General features: G+C 40.2%; 1 protein-coding gene across 6 annotated transcripts in view; it reads left to right on the forward strand.

Moving 5' to 3' along the window:
• Positions 1 to 12376, forward strand: part of TUT4 (terminal uridylyl transferase 4) — a 48483-nt gene extending 36107 nt beyond the window's left edge. For 2 of the 6 annotated variants that reach the window (XM_065673331.1, XM_065673330.1), the window contains exons 23-30: positions 158 to 205; positions 292 to 374; positions 2341 to 2456; positions 3910 to 4070; positions 5030 to 5127; positions 7632 to 8157; positions 10625 to 10798; positions 11827 to 12376. In XM_065673331.1, coding sequence (XP_065529403.1) covers positions 158 to 205; positions 292 to 374; positions 2341 to 2456; positions 3910 to 4070; positions 5030 to 5127; positions 7632 to 8157; positions 10625 to 10798; positions 11827 to 11918 — 1298 coding nt within the window. In that variant the 3' untranslated portion in view covers positions 11919 to 12376. Of the gene's footprint in view, positions 1 to 157; positions 206 to 291; positions 375 to 2340; positions 2457 to 3909; positions 4071 to 5029; positions 5128 to 7631; positions 8158 to 8918; positions 8974 to 10624; positions 10799 to 11826 lie in introns of those variants that run through there. The other 4 variants (XM_065673333.1, XM_065673335.1, XM_065673332.1 and 1 more) reach the window with 4 other exon arrangements.
• Positions 12377 to 13270: the final 894 nt, after the last annotated feature.

The raw sequence follows: 13270 nt of genomic DNA on the forward strand, positions 1-13270 counted from the left end.
ATGGCTAGTCACATTTTTAAAACACTCAGCATTGCTTTGCTATGATCTACTCCATTAAGGGCATTTAAAATGGAATTTTCTGTGTTACAATAAAAACTCTTTGTTGCAGTGTATTTTTTACAACTCTGATTTGGTTTTTTTCCCCTTCTTTACGCAGATCCTTTTGACTTGAATCATAATCTCGGTGCTGGAGTCTCCAGGAAAAGTAAGCTATTAATGTCTACTAATTATGAATTTCTAATGTGTTATGCCTTTCCTGTTGTTACAAATAACTTTGTCTTTCTTCAACAGTGACCAATTTCATAATGAAGGCATTTATCAATGGGAGAAAACTATTTGGCACCCCATTCTACCCAACTGTTGGAAGAGAAGCTGTAAGTTGTCATAGTTTTTAGTATGTTTTTTTACTTCATCCACTGAATTATGCACCCAAAGCAAATCTTTTATATGTGTTTGTCAATTTGGTATGCATAATATATGTAACTACACATCATCTCCATAAAAGGTACAGCTTAGTATTGGGAGTATGGATTACTAAATTCACAGGAGTAGTTAGATGGGTGATGGGTATTTTTGGCAGATCTGGGGAAAGATTCTTTCGGTTTTGGGGTTTTGTATAAATCTTTTCATTGTGTGACATCAGGTGTTGTAGAAAACTGCTAAATTGGCTACAAAACCCAGAAACAGCTTCAAGAACTTTACTGGGTATTCATGTGGCTAAGGAAAACAGACTCACAAGGACATTTAACTTAAATGTTACTTACATTTTACTTATTTTTCCAGTTGGCGGGGAAAGTAAAGGATTGCTGCTTAAGGAAGGAAAAGGACGATGAACAGCTCTTTTTCTTTTTTCTTTAATCATTTCACCTTCAAAACTCATATAGTGAGTCAGGGTCAGGAGTGTGTTCATGCTGCATCGCATTAGAGAAGGTGCTCCTCTTGTGCTACAGGATCCAGTCATCGATGCGTAATAGAGAACTATTTTTGTATGAGCAGATAAATCATCTGAAATTAATATTTTTGATACCTACTTAGGTGTTTCTAAGACAATTTAGAGGTCTGCTCTCCCACTGGCTTTCCAGGGTTTGTGTTCCCGGGAGATTCTGGAAGTCTTTTGAAAGTTTTATTTCCCCTCATCCTTCCCTATCTCATCGTTTCTGTTTGCTTACTTTAGCGATGTTCTTTTCTGAGTGTGTATTAATTGTTTTTTGCTGCAGTGATTGTGTTCTGTGCTGTGCCTAATAAAAATAAGACCTGTTTTTATACTGGTGCTTTTGAGTACTACTGTGATACAAATAATAATGAATTACAGTGTGGACATGGTTATCTGTAACTGACAAATACGTGAGCATATGTAATAAATGTTTTTGCTAAATAGTTTATTTAATTGTTTGCATACATGTTCAAGACAAGGCTATAGTGCTTCTGGAAAGCATATACTGTGTGTTTGTGTACGTGGTCATTTGTGTTCTGCCTCACCTCAGATTTTCACTGAATGTTTTCCATGAGGATAAAAGCAAGACACAAAGCAGCCTTGGCATGCAGATGAGCTGTCTCTTATGTGAAGGAAGGAATGTTAGTAGTAGCATTACACAGCATTTTATTTCTCCAAAGAGTCCAACAAAAAAGGGGTTCTCTATTTCCTTTTTAAGCCAATGCCCTGTACTGCAGCTCAGTGGTACAGAGAGGAAACTAGTAAAAAGGTTCAGTAAATTACCTGTCTACAGCAGGACTTTGTTCCTGAGCTGGGGTTAGGACACGTCTGTTTGTACCTCTGTTTCAGTCTTTCAGGCAAGATAGTCCTTTCACATTTATGCTACTTAGAAGCTGTAAACTGTGGCTTTTGTGCTGACACACATCAGAACTGCAGCCATCCTTAGCAGATTCCATGGGAAGGGGGTGATAGAGGTCAGCATGCTGCTCTGTTTCCCACCCGAGCTTTGTACTGTCTAGGGGGATACAATCATGTCACTTGGGAGGGGACATAGGCCGCTTTGGAGGATGTACAAGCGGTGACTCACTTACCAAATAGATCATATGCAAAAAATTGCCCTCTGAAGAGTCTTTGGGGAAGCAGAAGGTAGGCAGCAGGCTGGAGCATGGATAAATTCAGCAAATTCAGCTGCTGGCCCTAAGACTTAAATACCCCTTTTTAGCCCAAACTGCTCCACATCTCTGAAAAAGCTGCTGTTATCTAGGGGAGAAAAAGGACTATGTATAATCCAAGTAGTAGTAATATTTAGGGAACAATATGAAATGAGAGCTGTTCTGTTTGCTTTCATTTCTCAGTCTTCTAGGTGAATGGTTTATGTATGGTATCTGTTGGTTGTGTTTTGATAGGAATACTTTTTTGACTCAAAAGTGCTGACAGATGGGGAATTGGCACCCAATGACAGATGTTGTCGTGTGTGTGGAAAGATCGGCCACTACATGAAAGACTGCCCCAAGAGGAGGAGGTAAGGAATACGCAAAGCTAGTGAGAAGTCTTTGAGATTACATCAGGAGAGATTTGGATATTTGAAATTTTAACGGATGTGAAGAATACGCTGAATTGCAGAGTATCTCATCCTCAGCTTCCTGCCCAGATTTGCTGTCTGAAGACTGTTTCTGGTCATCTCTTGAAAAGACTTTTTATGCAAGCACACACAGTAAAATGAACAGTCTGCAATATGTTAATACTTACGCTTCATGATCTGTCTGTAGTTACAGCTTAGCTTAAAATTTAGATGACTAAACGATCTTTTTATAGCGTACACATTCAGATGGACTGCACATTTTGTAATACATTTAAATGGATTTCTTGCAGTGATCATGTTGAATTTGCACTTGTACATTAATTGCACTTAGGAGTTTTGGATCCTGAATTCCTGCAAAAGGAGTCCCTGGTACATGCAGGCTAATGTCTCCAGAAGAGTTTAGTAGAAGCTGACGGAGAGTGTGTACTCCTCACATTTTTGCATCTTTGGATTTTTAATGAGCCATTCAGTGGAGGTTATATGACCTCCTAAAACTTTTAGAATTTAGAATTTAGTTTCATTTACTCCTTAGGTTCTTCATAATTCTTTATAAGAGTCTTGGTCTGTTCTTGCTACAAAGTCCTTGTTTACAGCTTTTTATTCAGTCAACAGAATTCAAGATACATGAAACTGGCCTGGAACCCTAAGGTGACAAGTCTGGGTATTTCTTTCAGCTGCTCCCTTAATGTACTACTCACAAGCACGTTGAATTGCATCACCTCTTTCTCTACATCTGCCTCAGGAAAAGAAGTTGATCTGCTCTTCACATGAACTGCTGCTACAGCACAGCCACACAGAATCCCTCTCAAATTGTGTATACAGCTCACAAAATAGTATTAGTATTTCCCAATCCTGCAGATAACCATGTGGAAAAAAGACCTTTACTTCTTGTCTTGGCTCCTGATCACTAGTTCTTCTGTTTGTTGTATTACTACTGAGTGTTTGAAAGAGCCTCGGTGCTTTCTTTCACGTCCTATCTAGGCTCAGGATGCTGATATACTCTTGCAGAGAAACATGCCATCTCCAGTCAGGCTGAGGTTATATCCACATGATACAGCTCACTTGTTTTGTGTATATTCTGAGTTAGTGGGATTATTGATAGAACTACTCCCAAACTAACTGGCAGGTTAAGCCTACTTACAGTCTGTACTAATACAGGTAACTCAGATAGCTTCTGGATTATTTTGAGGAGCTTCTAAATTCGTTAAGTTTTTGCAAACAGGTTGTTAACAAGCCAGATCCTGAAAATGTTTTTCTGGGATTCCTAAGATACTTGTGTTCTGGTACAGCTGTTGGTTATGTGACCATTTCCTTTGAACATATCAGTATAACAACTCAACAAGAGATTTTTGTGTGTGGTTTTGTGATACTGCTAATGAAAGTTATTATTCAGGTTGAAGAAAAAGGAGAATGAGAAAGATGATGAGAAAGAAGTGAAAGAAGAGGATAGAGAAACAAGAGAGAAAAGATGTTTCATCTGTGGCGATGTGGGTCACGTTAGAAGAGATTGTCCTGAATTCAAACAAACCCGTCAGAGAAATAATAGCGTGCCAGGTAAGTTAGTTCATGTGTGCTAGTATAATTTGAGGTCCTTTGTGTCTAGGTTTCTACACAGACCTGGTATTATCTTAAAGAAAGAACCCTGCAACTAATTATTTCAGTCATTGTAAAGACAATTTTTAGCCTGAGTGTTGTTTTTCTTCAAGGGGAGTGATGCCTCCTGAAGTACACAGTCTTTGCATGGGTGGTAAAAATGTACTCAGCAGTAAGTATAGTGTACTACAGGGTATTACATTATTTGTCTTCCACTCACAATGAGTGCATTTAGGAGTAGTAATAATAGCAATAATTGAATGCATTTCCTCTTCCAAATGTTTCTCAAATTGTCCTGGGTTCAGCTAACCCTCCATCATCTGTGAGAGGTAAGTAAATATGTTTTCACCAAAAATCGGTGGTCTTACAGTAACACTTCCAAAAGCATATGGATGCATTGGGAAGCTAGATTTCAAGTTGCTTGTAGTAATTAGAGATAAGTCTAATTGCAAACGCATTCAACCTTAGGAGGTCCATGAAAAAGTAGAGAAAGCAGTCATAAAGGAACTTCAGAGACAACCTTTGCTGCTTTTCTGTATTCTGATATCACATTCTTTTTTGGTTTTCCTTTGCCCAGAGTTTGTGCTGTCGCTATTTAAAATCCCACTGCTTACAGCAGTAGTGTGGAAACCTGTGTGAACCTGTATAAAGTAGCAGTCATGCCTGATAGCAAAGTGACTTTTTTTCACGCTAGAATTTGCGTGACTCGGAATTGGAGTTTGGGTTTAACTGCTGTACCTATTAATATCAACTGTTGCCAGTAGAGGGAAAGCTTTCTGTTTAAAGGAGAGGAGACATGAAAGTGGTTTACCTACTCTGCCTCGTATGAGGGTTAAGGGATCGCTGACTCCAATTCTGTGTTCATTATTCTATCATCCATAACCTTGTGGGGTTTATTAACCATTTTTTTCCTTGATTAGGCACCCAGTTGGTCCGAAGCATGGTAAATTCACAGCTAGTGGCTGTGGGTCAACAACAAGCAGAACGACCCCTGCGCACTAGACAGTCATCAGAATGTGTAAGTTCCAATTAGCTATAGTACTGAAGTAAGCAAGCTGTAGCAAACCAGCGATCCTGAGCCATGCTAGGAACAGGTTTTTCTCAACAGATTCTGGACTTAATAGTGACAACATTGCACTCTACCAGTTAATGAAACTTTGATTTATGATGTGTATAATATCTATAATGTCATGTCTCTTGGAGAGCATTTGTGATCTACCAGTACAGAAACAAATTGTCAGATTTCATCTGAGAACTTGCAATTCTGAAAGGCCAACTTCACAATCTGAGACTTAAGCTAGGTTGCTTTTTGGAGTCTTGTGCTTCATTATTCTGGGGTTGCTAAAGGAGGTAAAGCAGAGCTCATTGTTAGCATGCTTAGGTTTGTGACTGTCATGATTCTCTGTGGTTTAAGAGAACTGTATTAAGGCACTGTCATGAACAGGCAGGGAACACGGATGAATTGTACTTTCCTTTCAGATGTCACACAGGCACAAATCTGCCGGAGTACACAAAAGCACAGATTTTAGTAGTTTGCTCTAGATTTTGTTCAAGTCACTGTAGAATTGGATAAAATATGTTTAACCTGGGTATTTGAGCAAATACAGCTGTTGGCATTTATTGTGTTCTGGAGTACAGGATACAGCAGAAATTGATTAATTTTAAGATACTGTTCTGAGAAACTTGCCTGCTAATGAAGCTGGCAAGTAAGCACACAGTAATCAGGGCTGCTGATCACAAATGCTCTTTGTTCAGTTTACTACTTTAGGTATGGAGCATTTCCTAACTGATAAGCAAGCATTTATTGAAATGTTTCCTCCAGTAACAGAGACTGTGGAGTCATTTTTACTATGATGTTCTGTTAACGAGGGACTGATACAGCCCTAATCTAAGCCAAAGGCTGAACTGCCACCATGCTATCACATGACACAGGAGTGTCTCTGTAGGAGCCTTCTATTTCTGCTTGGGAAACTGAAGCTGGACATGCGGGTGCAGTCAGGCACATCATGCACACCAGACCTACTGCATGTGCACATTCTTATGTCATATGGAGGTCACAGGCTCTGTATTTGTGTGTTGCATGGTTGTCATTTGTCCAGGATTTCTTGGTGAATATGTGCTGTCCTGGGATTATTTGAGGAGAATGGGAAGGGGAATGTTAGTGGGGAAAGAAAAGGAAAAGCAGGAGTGTGGAAGCAGACCAAGAGGCTAGAGCTTAACATCTCTCCTGCTGCTGGCATGTCCAGGGCATGCTTGTGGTGGTTTAATGTTTGCAGGAAGGCTGTAATGAGTGCGTGTGCTCTATTTTTAAAACATTTAAGCTGTTAAACTAGTTATTGTCTTTCAAATCCCAGGTTTTACCTTCTTGTCCTGGTTTGGTAGGAAGGCATAGGAGACACTCATACCGGAACAGTTGGAACAGCAGCAGGGAGCAGTCCCAGTTTCTGGGCTTCATCTTTTGCCCAGACAGACACGCAGCATGCTGCTGTAAGGAGCACTCTGAAAGGCTGGCATGGGGAAGTCCTGCAGACCTCTGGTTATGGAAGATGAGTGACTGCCACTTTAAACAGACAGGCGAGCAGTCATGGATAGTGACAAGCTGCAGAGACCTTTAACTAAAGATGTTTGCCAGCAGCTGAGTTACTTGGAGCTGAGCTGTCTGTAGTTTATGGAGGGAGACAAGCAACTCCAGGGGCAGTTGAGATCTGAGATTCAGGTAATCATCTTTGGTTTAGGTAGCTGTCTGTCACTTGAATTTCCCTCTGGAGACATGTCTTGATGGCATCACTATCTTGTTTCAGTGCTTAAAACCGGATTGGCTTAATCCAGACACTGATAATAAATTTTGGCCAATAAAGAGGGTAACGCTTTTCTGAGCAACCTCAGCTCTTGAAGTGCTTCTCTACTTAGTTGCAATACCAGAGAGATGAAATAGGTTCATGCCTATTTCTGTTGCTGGTGAAAGGGAAAGCTTTGTAAGAGCTCTGCAGAGTAATAACTGCTGTTTCTGTGCTTTTAGCCATGGCCTGACATCAGGATATGGAGGCTGAAACTGGGGGTTTGGAGTTCCAATTTCTTGTTTAACAGATTAAATTAAATATTAGGAACTTATTTTGTAAAGACTTAAAGTGTCTGTAGTAATAAGAACCACTCTATTTAGAGGCAAGGTAATGTGTTATGAGATTCTGGGCTGCAAATAAGTAGGGTGGGGAAGACAGTGATTAAAAGCCAGAAAGAGATGTGTGAGGAGTCTAATGAAAAAAAGAGCTTGGGGCTAATGTTTGCTCAAAATGATGTTTCTGGGATGTGCCACATTAACAGACCAAATTATCTGATGGTAAAAATCAGTGTCAGTCTAACTGTACTTACTTAAACCAGCAGGAGCTTGGGCACAGTATTTGGGGTGTTGCTGGGGAGTGCTTTGCCTTTTTTTATGCATAGTCTAATACAGTGAGTGCTTATTAAACACCATTAAATAGCTAGTGAACTAATCAGAAATACATACTTTTTTTTCCCCTCCAGTCTGATTCGCATCAGTCATCTTACTCTCCACAACCTCAACAATTTACACAGAATTCCTCTCAGCCAGCCTCCATTAACCAGACTCAGCCACAACCAATATCCCAGTCTAAGCACGTTCCGCAACCACAGCAGGGTGCACAGCCACCTCATCAGGTCCAGCTGCCTTTGTTTAACTTTCCCCAATCTCCCCCAGGTCAGTATTCCACCTTGCATAACCTGGGACTACTTCAGATGCACCATCACCACCAAATTCAGCTTCCCAACACTTCTTGGCCTATTCATGGGCCCGTTATTCACTCTGCACCGGGTAACCCTCCTCATTCTACAAATGTTCCATTTTCTATGAGATCTGGCAGCAGCAGCACCCCAAATAACCAGAGCAGTGTAAGCTTGAATGATCCCAGTATCATCTTTGCACAGCCTGCTGCCAGGCCCATGGGAATCCCCAGCACTTCTCATGAGGGACACTGGCACAATCCTGTGACTCCAAACTCACTGGTGAACAATGGCACTGTGGGGAATTCAGGTAACTCTTCTCTGTTGTATCAAACCTCTCGCACTTTGTGTACAAGTGTTAAGTGTTACAGAAACAGCTAACTCTTTCAACTTGTTTGATATTGCAAATAAGATGCTTAAGAAACTAAGTCATCACCTTCACTGTCTTAATATTTTCATAGGAAAAAAACCTAGGCGTGTTTGATCATTGTAACTCTTAAGCACTGGTCCTGTCTGCCATTAGTGGCTGTGCAAGACATGAGAAATCATGCATTCAACTGAGAAATGGTCTAATAATTGTTTGAGTCTAAAGCATGTTTCTGTGACTATGCTTCTGTTTGTGTTAGGTAGTTTATTAGGAGCATGCTGAGACTGCAGCTACAAACTTAGAGACTGGCAGAATTATGTTAGAGCAAGTTGAATATTGCCTCCTTGCACTGAGTGCAGTATAACACGATCTTTGGGCATTCTTTTTTCCTATAGTTTATCCTGCCATATTTAACCACCGTAATGTCAGTGTTGTTTCCTGAAAATACTTCATGCATTCTCCCTGCGACAAAGTGGGCGACAGCCTTTTGCCTCCTGCCAAAGCCAAGTACCTTTGTGTGCTTGAGGCTGAGAAAAGCAGTGTATTGTGATTAAAGCCCATACAGTTTTCTGTGCAGTAGAAACCATGGCAGCCCCTAAATTTTAACTGCGATCTTTAATCATAATAATGGTCTTTTGATTTATTCCAAGTGTGTAACTTCTATGTTTAAAAAACTATATCCATCATACAATGTACTAATGCAGTTGCTCACCACGAGATGGAAATGTTGAACCTCCTGCACAGCCTTTCTCCGAACTGGTAAGGCAACTGACAGCAACAGTAGATTTTCAGCTGAGCCAAGAGTGTTGGATGAGGTGTAATTCACCAGCAAGTTGTAGATATTTGTTGAAATGCTGGAGATTCTTGTTTTATTCAGAGCTCTGTGGAGAATATATTCTAGGGGATACAAAAACTGCTCCCAGTGGTTTTTGTGCCTTCAGTGGGCTTTGTCCCTATCTCTCCATTTCTGATCTTTAATCCTCTGTCCAGGCTCATGTGTCCCCTCCTCCATGTCCACCCCCTGCTCTGACTTTCTCAAGCTGCTCCTTCCAATCCAAGTCTTGTTACCCAAGTAGCTGCCTTCTTTCAGACAGGCTCCCCAGATGCTAGTTTCTTCTCCATTCTCCCTCAACACATCCCATTTCTCATCATGTAGTCAGTCAGTCCCTTTTCCTTTCGCTCTCAGTCTGTTTGCTTCTGTTGTCATTGTGCCTGCACAGGTTCCCCAGTGCTCTTGTACTCTCAGGCACGGTATTTCTCCCCCCCAGTTGCTGAACTTCCATCCATTTCTAATCTTATCACACTGCTTTCCCTACTTCCCAGTTCCAGTATTTTTTTCTCTTTGTATTTAAATCAGTTTTGTTTCCTGTTTGGCTTAGATACCATTAAGGTGGGGTGGCTGGGAAGGCACACACAGCTATGAGCTGTGTGCTCTGTTTGAAGCCTGCTTTCTTGCTTGCTTGGGATATTTGAGAACACTTAGGTTCATGGAAACTGTCTTTCCTCACATTCCTTCACTGACTCGGAAGGAGGAGCTCTGTTTTCAGCAGACAATTGATCAGAAACCAGACTGTTAGAAGTTACAGACAACTTTTTTTCATGCACACTCCAGAGCCATGATCCATGTTTTATTATATAAACGTGTCGCTTTTATTTAACGGAAGTCTGTCTGCAGGGGAACTGATACACTGAAGGATAGTTACTTAAATGTCTTTATTCATTTTTAAATGTACATTGATGAGGTATTTAAATTAGCAGGCATAGCTAATTGTCTTACAAAATTGGGAGCTATGAATATAGCATTTGCCATCAACTGTTGTGTGTCCTGACTCCTTGGATGCTTGATTTCTCACCCTTAATGCTGCAGTCATACTGGATTTGTAAATAGAATAGTTACAATTTATGTACTTACTTAAAAAGCTTTGATTTTCCTCTCTAAAACTCCGTTTTAAGTTGGTCCAATGACCTAGATACCAAGTTTCTTAAGCATACAAGAATTAGTGGAATTCCAGTGTACATCCAAGATTTCTTGCAGTAGGATAATAGCTTTCGTGTCACAGCTATGTCAGTGATAGTGAATATCATTGTGGGATCAGATATTAGTAACATTGTTCAACCCTTGTGTTTTTTCATCATGAGAATGACATAGGAATAGTGAAATTGTAGGTCTTGATTTTAATACTGATTCATCCTCTGTCTTTCTCCCCAATAAATTCTGTTCTAGTGAATAACAAAGTAATTTAGGTGGTAATTTTTACTGATGTATGTTTTAAAAAGAGCAAGAGTAGCACATCAGACTAATCTCAATAAGTCCCCTGCAAATTGTTATTTAAGATGTAAACTGTATTTGTGACTTACTGTTTAATTATTTCAACTTGCAATGTGCTTTTCCCTTTCAATTGAAAACTAGATCAGGGTTTCCAAGGACAGTTTGGTAAAATGAACCCTCCTTCTGTCCCTTGGGACCATGGGACCCCTACCCATTTTCCTCTCCTCCGAGGAGCGTGGCCTTACAATATGCCTCAGAACTACATGCAGCAGGGAAATGCCAGCTACCCACCGAACAAACCTTTCTACCCTCAAGGTACTAGAATTAGTGTATGAATCAACAGCTCATGCAACATGTCTCTTTACTGTCTCAAAGGCTTTAAAAGCCAAGGAAATCATGTTTCAATTGCTAGGCTCCCTGGAACCATAATGAATCCAAGAGTCAAATCAACGCTTCGGCTTCCTGTATGGATAGATGGATGGATGGATGGATGGATGGATGCAAATCATTGTGGGAGGGATGGGGTTATATCAGATTCTGAGATCTGAGCCAATTTGCAGTCTGTTGCCTCTTCTCCTTCATTGCTGCTGTCTCACTGTAGAGCCACCTCTGCTTCAATAGAGGTTAAGATGATTTGCCCCTGGACATGTTAAAATGAAGAAATTTTTTTCCTAATTCCTTTTCTTGTGGGAATGACTTAAATAGATACAGACTTGCAAGACCAGAGAATAATCCAGGTTGGAAGAGGCCTCTGGAGTCAGCCAGTCCAACCTGGCTGCAGTCAGAGCAGCACTAATGGCAGTTAGGTCAGGTTCAGTTCCGTGCGGTGCTCTGAAGGACTGACTTTTATCTCCACTCTTTCTGATGCTAGTGAGTGGTAAGGGTGTTCAGCATCTGGCAGGGTGTAGGAAGACCACTTTTGGCTCCACCAAAACAGAAACTATACCCAAATTTTACTGAGAGTCCTGCCATTACGATGTAGTTGGGTCACCTAGTATAAAATGAGAGATACTGGCACCAAATCTGTTTTTCAGAATCCATTTGCTGTCACAAGGTGTCCAGGTGTGACCCAGGTTTAAAAATCCTGAAGTTCCATTTGTTAAGTAACTAAAGCAATGCACCAAAATGATGTCTTGATGATGGTGAGGGAATTTTGCAGCTAGGATGAAAGTAATGACTGCATTGTCCCATTAAATGGGGTAGTTGTGCAGGTAGCATTTGTGTCAGGCTAATAAATGGCTTTATTTCTATTTATTTCTAAGTAAGACTAGTACATTGAATATAGCCAAGCACTGTTAAATATATTTAAGTTGCTGAAGTAATTGTAATCCATTTTCTTTTAGCTGGTCCACTGATGCAGAGTAACCAGCGGTTCTCGCTTCTGTCTCAAGGACACCCACACTTGAATCTGAATTACATTCAACAGAAAAAGTGAAATTCAGTGGGACTGGGGCGGGTGGGGGGAGGAGGGGAGGAAGAAATTCAGGTTCTGATTTAAAACCTTAATGCAACGTGTTTAGATACAAGATTATTTAAGACTGTTTTTAAACTGTATCATTTGTACATAGATATGAACTATAGTTTTTACTCGTATCACGAAGCCGAGTGATACAAATTTCATCTATTTTATTACCCTATTTTTAAGGGGAATTGTGTTTTGGTTTATCTTGATAAACTGTAAAGAGAGAGAATTTTTAAAATTAAGTTCTTTATTTTCTATTAGCTGTATTCATACTTTGGTTGCTTCAGACTTTATATATATTGTTCTAAAAAAAAGAATAAAATTAGAAGGGGATTTCATGTGTTTAAAAATTTGTCACTTCTATTCTTTACAGAACAATGTAGTGCCAAAAACCTTTTTAAAAGAAAAATAAAACTGCAAAAAAAAAAAAAAAGGACAGAAGACTTCTTCCTCTTCCCTGTTTGTATGCATGCTTGCATCTAACTGGCATCAGGAAACCTGGATAGTAAAAATGGCTTTAATTCAGGTATCTCAAGAGATGAAAGGTGAGCAGCTTTAACAAGTCCTACCAGCAGTAGATCGGGTTTTCCCCATGCTGCTGCCGTTGCACGTGCTGTTCACAGCCGCTGTGTGTAGTGTGAAACACTTAAGGGAAGAGTATACGTGCTCGTGTGTTCATAAACTTTGCAAATCAGGCTCTGCCATTTGAAAGGGACTTTTCCATATTACTTCTTGTCTCATCAGCATGTAAATGTCAGTGAAATGCAGTGTTCAGGAGCTAAACTTGTCATCCCTGCTCTCAAAGTAAGACTATGAATAAAGGGATGGTACACAAGGGGGTTAACAACTGATTTCCAGCGATACATAATTGTACTGAGAATTGTAACTGGAATAGGAGCTTAATGATTCTCTATTTGAAAGACAAGAGACTTGCTGAATGCTAAAGTCCTTGAACGAAGGTAGAGCTGAGCCTCATTGTGTCATGGTCTGTCACAGGTAGGCCATGAACTATGATCACAGTAGTGGCTTACTGTCTTTAAGTACAGCAGGTAACCTGTTGCCCAAAGAGTTGCAGTGTTTTGTACTACTTGAAGCTTCTAAACTGACAGTGTTAGAACTAAGGGTGATTCTTACATAGCTGTTACTGATTCTTTTGTGTGTGGGAGAGTTGTTTAACTCTTGCTTTTAGCAGACACACTGGATTAGGACAGTCTTCATTTCTTTCCTGTATTGGAGGTTTGAAATCATTTGGGCCTGTAGCTCTTCAGTGTCTGTAACTTGAACATACTGTCACGTTGGCACCTGATTTGAGAATGAAGCCAGTT

The sequence above is a fragment of the Lathamus discolor genome, chromosome 3, assembly GCF_037157495.1.
Source record: "Lathamus discolor isolate bLatDis1 chromosome 3, bLatDis1.hap1, whole genome shotgun sequence".
NCBI classification, from domain to species: domain Eukaryota; kingdom Metazoa; phylum Chordata; class Aves; order Psittaciformes; family Psittacidae; genus Lathamus; species Lathamus discolor.